This window comes from Osmerus mordax, chromosome 2, assembly GCF_038355195.1.
Source record: "Osmerus mordax isolate fOsmMor3 chromosome 2, fOsmMor3.pri, whole genome shotgun sequence".
Taxonomy (NCBI): Eukaryota; Metazoa; Chordata; class Actinopteri; order Osmeriformes; family Osmeridae; genus Osmerus; species Osmerus mordax.
The window spans coordinates 13,772,028-13,790,328 of NC_090051.1; the positions used below are offsets into that span (position 1 = coordinate 13,772,028).

Sequence of the window (18,301 nt, forward strand, 5' to 3'; positions counted from 1 at the left end):
CTCTTTATCAGGGTTCATTAAAGTTTTCCCTAAATAACACTGTCATAGCATTACAGTCCTTCAAATATAATTATTAGTGCTGTACAAAAGCATAATGTGGTTGACTTAAGTCTTATCCAGGGTTTAGAGATTCGAGACAAACTGTTTTATTTTTTAGAATGGCTGGCTTTCAGCGGGTGTATTCTTCTGGCGCTATAAGTAAACATTGTCGGGTCCGAGGAAGTCTGAAAACATGGATTGTTCGACTGGTTTAGTGCAACGGCTATGCCGTTAAACGTTCTGGACTGGCGTTCTGGACGTTTTCATTGGACACGTCATAGCGGGAGGAGAAACTGACGAGAGTAGACCAAATTCCTCAGCGCTCCTCAAATTTCCAGCAATCACGGTTCTTTTGCTCGCCTTTGTAACGACCGACATTCCATACCTTTTACGCCAAACTGAGAGGCTTCTAAAATGGTAATGTAAAAAGGAACAGTACAATTATTGATTAGTCTTTGCTTAAGGTTTTGCTTACGTAAACCATCACTTTAATTTGATGTGACTTTACAATGATTTGACAACATTTAAACTTGGAAAAACCTTGTGACTAACCTCAAGCTCTCACGGTCCCTCTTTTGCCTTCCCAGATGTGGCGAACTATCCCCGCGCTCTTACTTATTTCTGTCGCGGTCATTCATGCCGAGGTTAGTCTTACTTTTCTTGTTATGGTGCTTTTGATTTTGAATATGCCTGTTTGTGTTAAACCATGCTAGACAGTGTTTTGTACTAACAAATATTTTACTGATGGCCGTGGTCATACCTCAGCCAGAACAGCCTTTTACAAACATTTACAAGCTTTTAGGTCGAGGTCATTCTGTATTGAATGTATGATATGCTATGATTTCAAGGAAATCGGAAGACATTAGCTGAGACATTAGCTGAGACTAAGTGCCTTGGGTACTGAGACTCAATTACAGACCGTCGTTGTGTTTTAATTGCCTGTATAGTCTATCCATACGTGTTAATATAACTTTATAGCATGTTCTAAATATTGGAGTTTGGAGACATTATTACCCTACTTCATTTGCAGTGCAATTTGGCCCAACTGGACATCCTGTGGGGACCACACACAATGACACAAATAAACAGACATGCAAATTGTTCCAATAATGCTTGTTGAGTTGATAAGATTATTGTGGCAAAGTGGTTAACGTTAGCTTATAAGCGAATAAGTTCGAATAAGGTTAGTCATCAGTGTGTGTACACATGTGAATGTGTTTTTCTGTGGGGGGATGATGACGCTGGTGATAAATAACAGCTGAGTTAACACTAGACTAATGGGGGTAGTATGGAAATGGTGTCCTCACATACGCACACACACCCGGTGTGTGGCTCTCTACCTGACCTTACGTGAGCAACTGTTGAGCAGCTGGTTGTGTGTCCTTACCCCCTGTCTACCCTAAGTCTGATGGCCAATCAGGGGCTTCAGAGGGGCTCGTCATTAGCATGTATTTGCATTTTGCAAAGGTTGCTCTGTGGGACAGTGGCTCGAGTCTGGGGTATAACAGTTGTTTACAGGTCTCGTTACTGCCTGCTGGAAAACACTCCCTTAGGGAGCTTTTTTTTGGGTGTCTCAGTTCCGTCATCAGTGCAGAATGGCAGGGAGGAGACTGGGCACCGCTGGATACTGAGAATATTGTTGGAGGATGCCCAGGAAGCATTACAAAGACATTTTCTTTAAGGGCAATTACCCTGGTAATGGATGGTTTGTGAACCACAGTCAGCTGAGCACTTCTTAAGGTGGCACATACGAGAATTTTATGGTGTTAAGGTGGACTGCTACGCAATTTAGTGTAGCAGCCCTTTGTTGCAGCGTAGAGATTTATGTTGTGATTTGAAAGAATGCTGCCGGTAGAATATATTATTAAAATGTTTACTCTGAAGGGGTAGAGTTGGGTGCTTCCTGAGGTAATAAGGTGTAGAGAAGACGTTGAGTTGAAACTGGGACTGGGACTCGTATGTGTGGAGGGGTTGGAAGCAGAGATAACGTTAGAGAAAGAGATACACATCAGTTAAATAAAATGTTGTTTCACTCTCACAAATTGTACGATTGAAGACACACACAAACAGTCAAAGCTTCCAGACACACAGTCTAAGAAAATACATGCAGGGACCACTCTTCAGTGTTAGTGTGTTCTCCACTCCAGGCCCACCAGTGTTATTGTGGTGAGGCTAAACAAAGACTCAAGTTGTTAGCTTCCTGTGGAAACACGGCCTTCAGGATAGGAGCAGAGAGGAAAGAGAAAGCCATCATACTGTCACATATAGGTGGACGTTTAGCAGTGTTAGGATTAGGCACAGTGGCCTTGATAGAATATACAGTCCCGGATGATGAGCTGCCTCGAGGGACTGGGTAGCTGCCTCACAGGCAGCATGCTGTGTGGCAGTTGAGGACTGTTCTATAAATACCAGTCCAGGTGAGGCTAACAGGCAGGAACATAGGGGACAGCATGTCCTCTGGTTGTGTGTGTGTGTGTAGGATCAGACCTGCTCTAATTACTTGTCACACTTCAGCAGATGGAAGTAGAGAGAGAGAGAGTGGATGAAAGAAAGAGAGGGATGAAGGTCTGAGAGAAAGAGATGGAGAAGAAGATGAGAAAGCAATAGGGCAGGAGTGATTATCTTGTAGAGGCTAGTGTTTTATATCCTAGCAGGTCATGTTGTTTGATCTTCTCACTCTTGGCTGGACTTGAAAGGATTCTTCATTTACCAGCTGTGGCTCTTTTATTACACACACACACACACACACACACACACACACACACACACACACACACACACACACACACACACACACACAGGGGGGAAACTGATGATGTTGTGCTGTTGTAAAACTATAATTTTGTATAGACTCTGCTGTCCTCATCTTTCTGACCTGTTGGTCACTGTCTCCTCTGACTATACAAGTTTTGGGGGGTCAGGCAGACACAAAGATAGTGGCTGGCAATTTAAACATGGGGCCTGCTTCTCAGACACAGTTTTGTGTTCCAGGTTGCTCCTCAGTTCAAGTGTTCTACTGACCAACACAGCCAGGATTGACATACCAGACACCAACATGTCTGGCCTCTCCGCACATTCCACTGTTGTGGTCTGTAAACAGGCTACTTCCTTGTTCAAACACGCTCAAACCATTAGCCCTGAACCCTGGCCCCATCGAAGGGGCAGTGACCGGTGCAGGAAGACTACCCACTCCCCTGGCCTGGGCCTTGACTTTTCCTTCTAAGCACGTTGGACCAGTGCCCTGAGCAGATAGGTGGGAGAGAAGATTAGAACAAAGAGTGTGGAAAATCATGAAAGAGAATGGAGAAAAAATATTGCTTTAGAGAAAAGTAGGTGTTACAGAGATGGAGAAAAACATTTTGAAAAGAAACAGATTGTAAAGCCAGCACGGACAAAGAACTAGAGTAATGGGATTAGTGGAAGGGGCACAGGGTTGGCGACAGGTTACCAAGAGACAGATAGAGGAGGATAAACTGTAAAACCCGAAAGTGAACTCAAACTGTTTAGGGAAACAGATTGCTTTAAACCATTTGAGTTGGAAAACTCAATTCATTTTACGTTGCAAATTCCTCCAATAAAAGTAAGTGCAACATGGGCTGTTTACATTACCTAAGTAACTCGCTCAGATTCAGGCCCTAAACCGACTACGCCCATGTAAATCATACGTAATGTGTTTTATTACTCTTTCAAAGTAAGTTTGAATGTCTATGTCACCCATTTGAATATATTCTTTAAACTTCTGCTCAAAATTTGCATAAATGAGATAACATTATAGCCTCTTCAACACAATCTGTGCTAATTGAGGACTGACACTTGTGGTTAAGTAATGAAAGAAGTGTGCGTCAAGCACAAGCAGTCATGTCACTGAGTAAACAGTGTTACTCTTTGTGGAGTCATCTATTCCTCTACATTGAGCACATGTTAAATTCATTTAACCAATAACACATCTAGTAAAACTCACAATACACAATAATCAAGTTGAATAATCAAGGCGAAGTTGAGTAAATGTCTTGTCCTGTAAATATGAAGTAACATTTACTTTATTCATTAAGTAAGATGTGCTGTTCAGTTTTACAGTGTAGACAGGTACAGATTAAGAGGTATGGTGGTTTAAATGAGATTAGATTCAACTGTATTGTCATTGTGCACAGTACGGATACAGAGCCAATGAAATGCAGTCAGCATCTAACCAGAAAAGCTTATAAACAGGTATAAAGTGTGAACTTTAGAGGTGGAAGGTTAGATGCTTGGGTGGAGAGGGGGGACAATGGAGAATTCAATGTTGATTAAGAAGGTCTGAGATGAGGATGAGGGAGTTTGAGCCAGTGCTTAATGTGAGAGTGGAGGAGGTATGGATGTTGATACATGGTTGTTTGCTAATTAGGAAATCCATGTTCCATTTGTACAGTTAGAGCTCATATTCAGACATTCAAATCATTGTTTTTTTCTTCTGGAATATTGCCTCTTTCTATTTTCACCACACACACACACACACACACACACACACAGTAAGATAGTGGAACTTCCGTAGTAAAGTATCTGTAGTTACAGTATCATATGTACAGCAGATAATGTAGCTGGTAGTACAGAGGGCCTAGTTATTCTATGGTTGGTGTAGCTCCAGACCCAGACAGCAACTCTGGGGGCTAGATGAGATGACAGATGGGTTCACATTCAATATTTTTACACCATCCTGCAGTCCTACACGTTCTCTCCTGTCTCACAAGCTTTCTATGTCCTTCTTTGTGTATTTCTCCTCGACAATTCTGTCCTGGTTTGGGCAGACCTCATCCTCTGAGAGAAGGAAAAGAGGCCTGCTGTTCCATTCCCCTCTCTGCTTCTGCCCCTAGTCCAGATCCCATGGTCTGGCCTTGAGACTGGCGAGGAAGTGGTGAAGAGAAAGAGGAGGGGTATCTTTGACCTAGATATAAATTAGATTTTGGCTTCAAACTTCTGACAGGCCAAGCAGAGGGAGAGAGTCTTTGCACTGTTAGGCTAGAAGGAATGTAGCCCCTCCTTTCCTCTTTCCCTCCCTCCCTTGTTCGCTCTGTGTTCCTTGTTCTTTCTTTTTCCCTCTCCTGTGCTATTTTACCCCTCCCTTTCTAGAACTTAATCGGAAACACATGTGTAACTGTTGATAGTATGAGGTCATTTGTGCATACATAGTCTGCCTGTCTGTTCATTTGTTTTTGCCCTGCCTCTTGTTGGTTTCTCTGACTATTATGGGGTGTCTAAAGGGTCTATCTGTTTGTCTGTCCGTCTGGTTGTAAAAACAGGAGGTAAATCGTTTAGAAGGGAATGTTTCTTCTAATGTCATCTGTGAGGTCAGTGGTCTGGAAACCACGCTCCCATGGTGGTTTTACTTATCAGCTAGACAGTGTGTGTGTGTCCTGAGTCAGCGTGGCAATCAGTTGGGCGGGTCACTCCATCAGCATCACGTGACTCCACCCAGGATTCTCCACAGGGGTATTAGCCAGCATGATATTGATCAATACATGGTAAACAAACTGTCTTTGTCTACATCTAGGACCAGTTTTAGAATTTGCCTCATTTTACTGGGATATCTAGTACAATCACATCAGGGCATACAAGAGAGAGAGAGGAGTGAGACAGACAGACAGACAGACAGACAGATAACGATAGAGAGAATGGGGCAATGATTACAGAGAGTTAAATGAATGAGGGTCTGGCTGATATGAAATGTAAGAGGGATGGAGGTAGAGTAGAGGCTTGACAGAGCTGGATGTGTCCATTCTTTTGTCTGCTTCCCCACACCCGCCCTCCCACAGCTCAATCATGACCTCAGGACATGGTGTGTGCTTCTACCAAACTTTCCCTCAATTCCCTCTCCTCTCCAGGCCACTTCTTAAACTCCTCCCTTTTCTGTCACCCCCTGTTCTCACCCCCTTTCACGCTCCTCTGTTTTCTTCTTTTGAATTCTTCTGCTCCTCTCCTTAGGCTAACTTATACTCATAACTGACCAAATCATCACCCTGTTATCAGTTTACAGAATCATTACAGATTGAAGTCGCTCTCAAGAAGATACAGGCACCAGAGAAATTATATTCCCTTACTCAAACCCGCACAGATAACATATATTGCTAAGTGGAGGTAGGGCTGGAGTATGGGAAAGACAGAGGAAAGTAAAGAGTAATGGATTTAGCTCCCTGTGAATATTTATTAGCAGCCATTAGCAAAAAATCTATTAGCTCTTGACAGCTCCTGTTTGTGATTTGCTCAATTGAAGTCATTGGCCAATCATTAATCACACAGAGAATCAGTTTCATTTTGATTGTCTCATACAACACTACAGGTGAATATATTAATCTGAATGTTCAGGGCCATTTGATTCATACTTGTAAGAACTTGTGTGTTATATATGTTAGGGGTGGGCGATGTATCAAAATATACTTGATGTATTGTGGCTTGTTCTATGTACGATGGTGTAAATGACTATTGCGAACATACAAACTAACAGAATTGTTTTAAGCCGTCGACAGGAGACTCGCTTTGGCATTTTGCTTCTCCTGAATTGTTAACAATTAATTTAATTTAGTGTAAATAGTTGGTTATATGCATTTTGAGTTCATTCTAAAATCACCCGTAATGTTTCAATTTTATCATGTTCCATGTTATCATTGCATAGTATCTGTCCAAATACTTTTCACATATATCCTATGCTACATGAGACGAAGTACCTGCAATATCGATATTTTGGGATCAATCCGCCCATCCCTAGACGATGGGTAACTGAGCATATTCATAATCAGTTATGATATTTAGGGCCCTCGGTTGTGTTGGATTTATTGATAGTTCTGTCACTTGGACCCAGCTGTGGCAGTGAGCTTGCATTACCTGTCTGTCACCATAGCAACCTCCCTTTCCATCCTGGTGGTACCCTAGGCAGGTCCCCAACCCCACCTTGATTAGTTAAATGTCAGGGCTGTATCTGGAGCCTGCAACATGCTAGGCTACCCTGAGCTGAGCAAAACATCTACAGTGTTGGTCTCCTGGGCATGTTTCACCAGACTACACTGCCCCCCCCCCCCCCCCTCGACACCCACCCATCTTATTCCCCACCTACATGGTCTATGTCTGTCTTTCTTTTTCTGTCTACAGCCCCCTCTCCCCCTCCCCTAAAGCTACATCATGTCCTCACCAACACAGTGTGTGTGCTTCTACCAAACTGGCTTGAACTGACTGCTTGCTGTTCCCCCGAAATTCTATCTTCTCTCTTTCAGACTTCCTCCTTCTCTTTTTTTACCTCCCTTTTCTCTCACCCCCTTATGTCTTTCTCTATCTTCTCCTCTCTGCTCTTTTTTCCTCTCTTTTGTTTGAAGCCCCGCTATGATCTTCTTATCATCCTGTCATTAGTTTACAGAATCATTATGGAGGTTGCTCACAAGAACATACAGGCACCAGATAAATTCCATAACTGTGACAAACACACACATTTACATTTAGTCATTTAGCAGACGCTCTTATCCAGAGCGACTTACAGTAAGTAACACACACACACACACACTCTCTGAGGAGGCAAGGCCACTGGGAGGGCTAAGAATCTCACAGACCATGGGAATCCGGCCCAACAGGAAAACACAGCTCAGACACCAGATGTGGAAACACCCCATTTTATTACACACTTACACACGCATGTACGTACACACCAACACACACAGGCACATATATGCACACAGAATCACACACAGTAAAAACAAGGTAGGGAGGGGGATTATTTGGAGGGTCTTAAAGTGCCCCGAGTGCTTGGCAACTTGTGATTGGTTGGCTTCTAGCTCATCTGACCAGCCCAGTTTGGCAAATCTATGCTCTTGCCTCAAAAAGGACAAAGACATAGGAGTCAGAAGCAAAGGAAAACAGAAAGACTGTTTTGCAAAGTACTGGAGAAATGGATGAATATGGAACATTGTGGAGGAAGGGCAGGAGTATAGAAAATATATTAGTTGTATATGAGTTCACACACGCATATCCCCCATATATGTGTGTTCACATTGGAAACCAGAATTACAAACATACTCACCAAATTCCGGAAGTGAAGAGAGGAGAAGAGAGATGGGGCTGCCAGCCTACAACAGCACTTTACTTCTCAGACATATGCTCCTCTGTACTGCACAGATTATGTTATGTGTTGATCCTTTGCGGTCCTTTTTATATTTCTGTCTGGAAATAGTAACATATTGATGTGTAACTGCTCTTTTGTCAAAAATAAAAACTAAACAACAATCATCTGAACTTGGGTAAACTTATGATTCTATCAATACTTAAAAACTACAATACACAGTAGATCCTGTATGGATCATTTACCAGTTAAGATACTTACAAGATAAGCATGTGGTGAGGTAAAAACTGACAAAGTTTTAAGTCACAGAACACATCAGTAAATAAGTGCAACAATGACCTCTAGCATGCGACTCTTGTAACTGCATGAGTCGTTTGTTGAAATGGCATTCAGGGTGGTATATTTGTAAATGTGTGTGTTTTCGTGAGTGTTCTTGGGTTTGTCATTGTTGATGCTGAATGCATGTCTTCCTCAGGAGGTGCCGAGTAAGAGCAAGGTGTGTGCCAACGTGTTCTGTGGAGCGGGTCGAGAGTGTGCCGTCACTGAGAAGGGAGAGCCTGGCTGTCTGTGTATAGAGGTAGGTGTGAGGGAGCTGAGGTGTTTGTGTGGTGGGCAGCTTGACATTTCACAAATGAATTCACTATCTCCCTATCTCCTCCTTTCCATCTCTCTCTTTCACTCTCAAACCCCCACCCCCCACCCCCCCTTTCCACTACCTTCTCTCTTTCGTTCTCTCTAACTATAGAGCTGTAAGCCCCACAAGCGTTCAGTGTGTGGCAGTAATGGAAAGACATATCGGAACCACTGTGAGCTCCACCGGGATGCCTGTCTGACGGGCCTCAAGATCCAGGTGGCTCACGACGGTCACTGCCAGGGTGGGTGAACACACACACATTCACACAGACACACACACACACACACAATCCCTAATCTGATATCTGTACTGATATGATATCTTATCTGCCATCAGCTTTGATGAAGAAAGAAGTATTGACTATATAAGTGGCTCCTATCAGTGGGCAGATTGCCTTGGTGCACTTTGACCCTGTAAGGTCTGTTTCTGGCCAGGTCTGGATGACGATCAGCAGAGGGTGATCACACACTCACACATAGAAGGAATTACCCTTAGTCCCTCAGAAAGGAGGAATGATCCCTAGCACAGATCATCAGGTATTAAGTGGGACAGTGAAAAGCCACCGAGAACATAGGGCCGGGCGATGAAATGACCTCGATAGTATTCGCCATAAAACCTTCTACAATAACGATGATGAAATGTTGAGATGTTTCAATTCAGTTATTTTTGAGTCTGTTCTCTTCTACCTACAAAAACACTACAGGAACAGCCAATCGTGCTGCAAAAATGTAATTAAATTCCTTTTTGCCTTGTCCTCCTTCTTTCTCCGTCCTCCCCTTCTCCACCCCACTCCTTCCACCTGTTGTCATCTTCAGAAAAGAAAACTGATCAGACTGCCACCAGCCCAGGTGAGTGTGTGTGTAGTACATTTACATTTATTCATTTAGCAGACGCTTTTATCCAAAGCGACTTCCAAGAGAGAGCTTTACAAAGTGCATAGGTCACTGATCATAACAACAAGATAGCCACAAAACATTGCGAGTAGCCAAAACATGAAGCACACATTGTGAACAACCAAAGTAAGTGCCAAAGGGAAGAACCATAAGAGCATGTAGTTAAACAAGTTACAATTAAACAACATGAACTGCTATAAGTGCAAGTGTACCTGTGGGAGAAAAAAAACTAAAACAAGCAACAATAATAAAAACAATATATCACTGCGAGTACAACATTTTTAAATCAGTTACCACTAACCACAAGTGTAACAAGTCTCTGAGCAAGAGTCATTGTGATCCTTGAGGAAACTAACATTGGGTCAAGCGAACCATTCCTAAGTACCGTTGTACTCCCGGAACAAGTGCGTCTTGAGCCTTTTCTTGAAGGTGGAGAGAAGTAGTGTAGTAGTGTGTAACTGCTGTGCGTTGTGTTCAGTCAGTAATAGCCTACTTTGGACGTTGCTGTTCTGGAAAGAAATATTCATCAACGTTCCACAATCTCAACACAATAACCACAGCCCCTCCAGGACAGCGTCAACAGACTGGGAAGAATAATACATAAAACGTTCAAATAATCTAATCTATAAAGGCTGGAAGCGTCTGTCTGTCTGTTTAACTCTGTGGCACAAATATCTTAGCAACCGTGCGATTTTGAAGTACAAAATCCATTGGTGTATTGCTCAGGACCTGCAGTGAAGCTAGTGACGTTGTTTGGTTTAGCTGTTCAAGTTCACAATAGAAATAAACCTTTTACGGAAAAAGTGAACAACCATCTCCTAACTAATATAGTGCCAATCCAAACTGTATACACTAATACTAGAGTATTTAAGGAGAAGTGCTGCCCTTAACCGTAAGAATATTGTTGATGGAAACACACAAAAAAATTGTACTATGTTATGGTTAAGCATTTTGACTTTCTTGTATGTGAACAATGACACAATAACTCATTTTGATGGCACTGACATGTTTATTGACAATCAACCCCGCCCCCCTCCCCCGAGGTCGATTGTGGAAAATTTGCTCTGTTACATGTGTGTGTCTGAATGTTGTCGGAGCCAATCCAATGGGTGTATCTCTCAGCTCCTCCTCTGTCATAGACAGCCATGCTCTGCCAATAGGGATTTCAATACATACCGATAATGAGAATGAGGAGACTGACCTATATAGATACCCTAGTGAGCAGAGGAGTAATACTGGTCTGATCTGGACAGAGATGGTACAGACTCTATTATGATGTAGAAGTCTTCATAAGGAGGGCCCGGGGGACGGGAGTGCTTGTCAGGTGAAGTACACTGTCTTTTTCCCAGACTACCTCTCACAAGTTCTCATCTCTGACTGTTCTTCCCTCCTTCTGTCTTCCCCTCTGTTCACGTTTCTTAAACCTCTCTTTTATCTCTCTTTTATCTCTCTTTTCTCTCTCTTTTCTCTCTCTACCTCCACTCCTGCATCCTTGCCCATTGCTCTTTTCCCCCTCCATTTCCTAAACCTCTCTTTTTCCCCTTCTACTGACCACCCACATTCCTACCTCTATCTCTCCCCCGTTTCCCTCCATTCCTCCCTCCCTCCAGTGGTGTGCTATGTGGCAGATCGCAGCGAGCTGAGGAGTCGTATCATCCAGTGGCTGCAGACTGAGGTGGTCCCAGATGGATGGTTTGCTAAGGGCTCCAACTTCACTGACATCTTGCTCAAATACTTCAAGGTTGGTGTGTGTGTGTCAGTAGGGAGTCAGTTGGCTGAGCGGTGAGGGAGTCGGGCTAGTAGTCCGAAGGTTGCCAGTTCGATTCCCGGTCATGCCAACTGACGTTGTGTCCTTGGGCAAGGCACTTCACCCTACTTGCCTCGGGGGAATGTCCCTGTACTTACTGTAAGTCGCTCTGGATAAGAGCGTCTGCTAAATGACTAAATGTAAATGTAAAGGATATTGAGGATCCTGCGAGGGATCAGATTGTATGTTGGAAATATTGTTACACTAGAACAGGATCAAAACAAAAGTGGATGGTAGTTTGTGAAACAGGTGTTAGACCGACACTCCTTGGTACTGCTTTGTTCTTCGCTGGCCCGGATGTTGTGCAATTACTGACACACTCACATTTAACAAAGTAAATTAAAAACAACACAAGTGTGCAGAATTTCTGGTGTCAGTTCAACCAAATCAACACAGCAGACATTATCTGCAATTGTATCAATGTTATACAATTCCTTCTGTGCTCCCCTGCCCTTCTTGTTCCTGCCCTCTACCCTCCTAGATGGAAACTGTCCTGCTTGGAAACCTCCTCCGCAATTCCCCATCCCCCCCCCCTCCCCCCTCCTACATATTTACAGCTTTCTACTACCCTGGCTGTCATGCATCAGGACCCCCACATCCAAAGATTTTTCCGTAGATCTGTCCGTACCTACCTCCCTCTTTCTATCGCGCTCTCCTTAGCGCTCTCCCCCTCCAGAGTTCCATTCTTGTTCAAAACTCTGTGGCCAGTTGGGTTTCCTCACAAGCAGAGGTCTCAATCTCAACCCACTTTTCTGAAATACTTACTGCCGCACAGCCCTGTGGATGTCAGCAGACCCGATCTAGCTAACCTCATTTTGATCATGAGCTGGCTGATTTCTGACAGCTGAATCATGTTGGATTTGTAACAGAAGTTAGATCATACAGGATTGTAACTTTTGAGGACCAGCACTGATTGACAGTGTCGCTCAGCTATTTAACTGCTGTTCTGGTCTGCTGTAGTGCTGTATGTGGCTGGAACACTGTAAGTTGCACACACAGACATAAACCTTGCAGGCCATCAAAAAGGCTACTGTGAGCAACAAGTTACCTGCTGAGTGCTGCTGAGCTATGATTGACAGTAGTTTAGGGTAACTAAAAGTAGATACTAACAATTATGTGGTGTGCTGATTAGATAAGATTAGGCACACTATGCATGTGTGTTGTCCCTGAGGTTGTCAAACGATGACCAGCGGTGATGACCGCAGCAGTCTGTCTCAAAGTGCAGAGTTCACTCAGTACGAGCAGAGATGGAAACTGTTAACTCGTATGAAAAATCGTCAAGCTGACAAGACTGACGTAGCAGAGTGGCTACAACAGACAGTATTATATAGTATTAAACTATACCTACTGTTATTACTGAACCGTTCCTCTGTGTGTGTGTTTGTGTGTGTGTGTGTGTGTGTGTGACACTGCAGAACTATGACAATGGTGACTCTAAGCTGGACTCTTCAGAGCTGCTCAAGTTCATACAACACAATGATTCAGCCGTGGACATGCAGTCATACGCAGACCAGGAGAGCAACAAGCTGCTCAGGTCAGTGTGTGTGTGTGTGTGTGCGTGTGCGTGTGTGTGTGTGTGAGAGAGAGAGAGAGAGAGAGAGAGAGAGAGAGAGAGAGAGAGAGAGAGAGAGAGAGCGAGAGAGAGAGAGAGAGAGAGAGAGAGAGAGAGAGAGAGAGAGAGAGAGAGAGAGAGAGAGAGAAATTGATAGAGGGGAGACATGCAGGTGTACACGTGTTTGTTTTCCTTTCAGACTGCTATTCAGTTTGTGTATTCAGGGATATTTTAAGACCTGATCTCACGGTCAACAAACATAGTGTGTCTGTGTGCGCTTGGACACCTGTGCCAGATGTTAGAAGGCCTGAGATTGGTCTGTTTTGATAGTGCTACCCTAGCCTCTGTACTGTTGGCCATACTTTGACTTCAAGTATGCTTCCTAGGATAGTATGGATTTCTTCAGAAGGTTCCCATGTCTTAACAACCCCTCACAGTGTAGAAAAACAGACAGAAGTATTGACTTAACCTTGTGCTTCTATTGGCACACTGACAAAGAAGTTTCATCTCATCCTTTCACCTGTTTCTTCTTTTTTTCCCCGCCTTTCCAGGAGCCTCTGCGTGGATGCCCTCATCGAGCTTTCCGACGAAAATGCAGACTGGAAGCTGAGCTTTGATGAGTTCCTGAACTGCTTAAAACCTGGCTTCAACCCCCCTGAGAGGAGTAAGCTACCAGACTTCCTGATCCTGCCACTCCACCACAGTTCCCCACATCCCTGTCAAACATCCCACTGCTCAACACTGGGCACCAATGTGCGATGCGTCAACACGATGCACCAACGCTCACAGTGTACAAAATTGTATTTTTTGAGAAAAAGATACTTCAGTCAAAACTCATGAAGGTGAAACACTTGAGTTGTAAGTGTAGAGGCTGAAATACTTGCAGAAACTAGATCAAGAAACAGACACATTTACTGTTTATCCTAATCGTCTGTTCATGCCTCTAGTGACGACGAAAACATTACTGGATGTTTGATTTTGGTGCACAATTGCTTGTGATGCCAGTAGAGCAATCTTTATGCTTTAATGATAGGGCAATCTGTGTCAAGGTCACAGTGAGAGAGGCAGAAGCTCTGTGGGTTAACTCAGTGACCTCAGAGTTGAAGAAATATTCCCGTTGAACACAGGAGGACAATCAGAGCCAAGGACATACACATACTCACACTGTTTGAAATATGATAAGACTAGCAATGTAAGGGATGATTAACAATGAGTTATGTATTATCACAAAATATGATGTGCGGGGTAAGATTGAACTTTATGCCAACAAAGTGCTGTGAAATGGTACTGAAAGTAGTCTGAAGTACATCAAAGTGTGCTTGGTTCACATAAACATAATTTACATTTAGCAGCTAATCAGAGTCAAGTATTTAACCAAGTTAAGGTTTATTACATCATATGTGTGCAGAAATAAAGCATTTTATATTTATATGGAGTGATATAGAGCATATCATGTCTCATTAAGACCATCAAGGTTGCTGATAAAGTTTATTCTAAGCCAAGTAGCAGTAATATAAAAAGAAAGTCTGTATGTATGCGGTCATTTCAAAAGTTGTCTCTAATGTATTTACTGTGTGTGTGTGTCCTGTCCAGAGTGTGCCCTGGAGGATGAGACCTATGAGGATGGAGCAGAGACCACGGTGGAGTGTAACCGCTGTGTGTGTGCCTGTGGGAACTGGGTGTGCACAGCCATGACTTGCTCTGGTGAGGAGACACAACATCCAGCTATCTTCGACATCCCTCCATCTCCCTGTTCATTCATCCACCCCATGCATCCACCACACAGAAACGTATTGTCCACTGTTTCCATCTCAAGACAAGGTTGAGGTTGCCGAGGAGACGGGGAATGCAGGGCCGGAGATGACGGAGGAGGAGTGGACTCGCCGCGTGGCCGAGCTCAACAAGCACCAGGTCAGGACAGACAAGACTGTTCTAGAACCTAAGCAGACAAAAACAAGCATCCGACCGCTCAGCCTCATTCCCTACATTTGAATCACTATCTAGGGCCCTGCATAGGGAATATGTAAATGAAATATAAATATGATTTTGGATGCTATTTTGTTTCTTTATGAGAAAGGAAAGGTTGTTGCTACTGGGAGCTAGCTTTTTAATGGTTAAAAAGTGCAGATGAAGCTAGTTCACCAAGTTAGCGGACAATACATCAGAATTGCTATGTTGCTAGCTAACCTAAACAGAACATGGCCTACATAACGTTAGATAACACCATACTGAAAATAGTTTTTCACTTAAGGACTTGTCAGTGCCTAGTTCTTGCCGTGTGAGAATGTGTGTTGCCACCTGCATGTGTGTGTTCTGACACTGAGCCATGGCGAGTTGTGAGTTGTGTATCCTGCTCTCAGATATGAGAGTTTAGAACATCCCTGTAAACAACAACAATCCGTTCAGAAACGAAGGAAGTCGCTGTTTATATTAGGCAGCTTAAACACTAACTCATATCTCTCTTTTTCCTTTTCTCCCTCCCCTACCCTCTCCTTTCATTTCTCTCACTTTCCAATTACTTTGCCTCTCCCAAACACAGGAAACGGTGGAGAAGATGAAGACCAGCACCAAGGAAGCCTAAAAATGAAGAGAAGAAGGAGAGAGAGCCACCATGGGGCCCTGTGCAGTCACTGAATTGACTCATTTATGTTTCTGCTCTTTTGTTACGCTCATGAAATATTATTATTATTATTTTTTTTTTCACTATTTTGTGTGTCTTTTACATTTCTTAGTTATGCATAGGGTCTGTCGTGCGGTACCAATATGGAGTTATGTTGTGTTCAGTACTGTTCTGTTTGATTGTATAACTGCACCCCCGCACTAAAAATGGGGCTTTTACTGTTTCTTAGATGTTTTTGAAACTATGTATACAATATAGAGTATGTTTGTGTGAATTAGATTGGAAACAATGGCAAGCGGTTACTGGTCTGGATGGATGACATGTGTTGATAGGATAATATACACTTGGGATAACCTGGAGAGACTACATAATAATAACAACAATATGGAGAACCTACTAGTGGGTGTGTGTATGTGGGAACTTTTGGAGTCCCAGAGAGAACCTCAGCAGTATTAGTACACTTCTGCACTGCTTCAGCACTATTCCAATTAACAACCTGGTTGTCTCCATTTTGTCTCTGGAATGTGAGTTGAATACAGTGATCATTATTAACACGGTGGTCTGGTGTGAAGGTTAGGAAGCTTGAATACTTGATCTAAAGCTTATTGGCTAACAGAAGAGGCTTGATACTGCTTGACCTTTCCCCTCTTCTACCAATGTAGTTCCGTTCATTAGCCCCCCCCCCCCCCCCCCCCCCCCCCCCCCCCCCAGTTTGATTCTAACTGTTGGCGATGCCCTGCTATATGTTTCCAAGATATGTGCTTGTGTATGCAGTCTGTTATTGGCTGGAAATGGAGAATGTGTGTGATTGCTATGGTTGTCCTTCTGGAGTCACTCAGCTCTCTGTGGCCTTGTTGTAGCCTGGTCAACCAGGCCATGAACACCAGATCTATCTTGGCACACTCATTAGATATTTGGCCTCTGTCCACCAACATTAAGCCTAATGTAGAATGAAGAGATATTCTACATCAACATACAAATACTAAGACCAGGCTTGTAACCGGCCCTACAGTAGAGACCCCAGCACCAAGCCAGGAGCTGAGCTGAAAACAGGAGGAAGTTAACCTTTTGAAACCAAAGTTGTGTGACTGATTTATCTATATAGACTCATCCCCTCCAGGTAACACATGACCCTGGACCCAGCAACAACACATTACCTGTGCTTTTGGAAGTCATTCCGAACAGAAGGACTAGCCTCGCTGTCAGCTAACTTAGCTAAGACGCTTTTCTAACCTTGTACATGCATGAGATGGGGTGTGTTTGTGTGTGTTTGGAAATAGGTAGATCTTTTGGCACATTTAGTGTGTGTGATTGTGTGTAGTGGTGAGTTCAAGTTGTGTTTTGTTTTAAAATCCTATTTGAGGTTTGTGGTTATCAATTAGTGCCTTAAATCCATAACCTCATACTTTAGTGTGCACCCCACCACAGTCATTGTGTAGAATTCTAGCAGACCTTGCCTAAAGTCGGCCATTTCTTTCAGATTTTCAACCTTATGTTGTATGTTAGGTATGAATGAGTGTGTGTGAATGCAAAGCAAAACTAGGTTCAGTCTACATACATATTACACAGAATCTGAAAAGTATGTATGACAATAAAACCGTATACTGTACTACCACAAGTGTGTCCACCTTGTATGTGTGAATGTGTTTGTGTGAGAGATGGACAGAAATAATTAAAGAGGAGGGAGTTTTTGTGACAAGGCCGTAGCCATAGAGTCAACATTGGGGGGGATGAAATCTGCTGGGGAGTCTGAGGGTCCCCCCCTGAAAACAAAAAAAAACAAGCTCAAAATACACATGGGATTAACTTTTTATTTATTTTGGACAACGTGTGTGGTTGCCTGTAGCACATTTATATATTTTTATATCAATATATTGGGGGGGGCATGTTGACCAGATTTGAATATTGGGGGGGATATATATTATGATCACGGACTGGTTTGTAAGTGTTCAAACTGTCAGACGTCGATGGGGACAGTGGATGGTGGATGTCCCTCCCCCCAACCAAGCTAAAATGGTTCTGTGTTATGGAGGGTTTTGGACACCCCAGCCCCACGCAACTGGGACACTATGAGAGAGGGATGCAGAGAGAGAAGGCTACACATATCTCATTTTAATTAAGTAATGATTAGAACCCTTACTCCAATTTGTTATTGTGTTTTTCTGACACCACTCTGATGTTGGTAAAACATCTAGCATTCAGTGCCTACATCTTTGACAACGGACCAGAACCCCCGCGCCCCCCCCTCCCAGACTACATTCTGCACACACTGTGGATCCATTCTGCACACACTGTGGATCTGGTCTTGCGTAATGCAATTCAAGAAAGTATTGCGTAACTGTCGGAACTGAGACAGCTGGAGCATGTGGTCTTCCTCACTTCGTTTTGCTATCGGTCAAAGAGGCATGCGTATATTTCGACAAGGAGTAAACCTTCATATATGACTTTTATAAGTTACATTTGTTCCATGAACTCAGTGCAACTCGTTTTTAATCTAAGATCTTTAACTGTCAACGACAGAGTTTAAGTAGTTATAGGGTTAACTACAGTAGGGTGGAGCTAAATTCTACTCGGCGAACCCTGTAACATGTAAAACACATAATACACTAATGAAAGGCTGCTTTGACGATTGAGCTAGGCAGATTTTGGCACAATGCATTGTGAACTGAAAATTTACGA

The 18,301-nt window shown here is 43.2% G+C and overlaps 1 protein-coding gene across 1 annotated transcript; it reads left to right on the top strand.

Annotated features, from left to right (window-relative positions):
- Window positions 1-325: 325 nt before the first annotated feature.
- On the top strand, window positions 326-15,727 carry LOC136965476 (follistatin-related protein 1-like). Its single transcript, XM_067259646.1, has 11 exons — window positions 326-456; window positions 627-683; window positions 8,592-8,693; window positions 8,862-8,991; window positions 9,566-9,598; window positions 11,254-11,384; window positions 12,866-12,984; window positions 13,554-13,666; window positions 14,596-14,706; window positions 14,819-14,913; window positions 15,542-15,727. The coding sequence occupies exons 1-11, from the start codon at window positions 454-456 to the stop codon at window positions 15,581-15,583; spliced, it is 936 nt and encodes a 311-aa protein (XP_067115747.1). The 5' UTR covers window positions 326-453; the 3' UTR covers window positions 15,584-15,727.
- The last annotated feature ends 2,574 nt before the right edge of the window (window positions 15,728-18,301 follow it).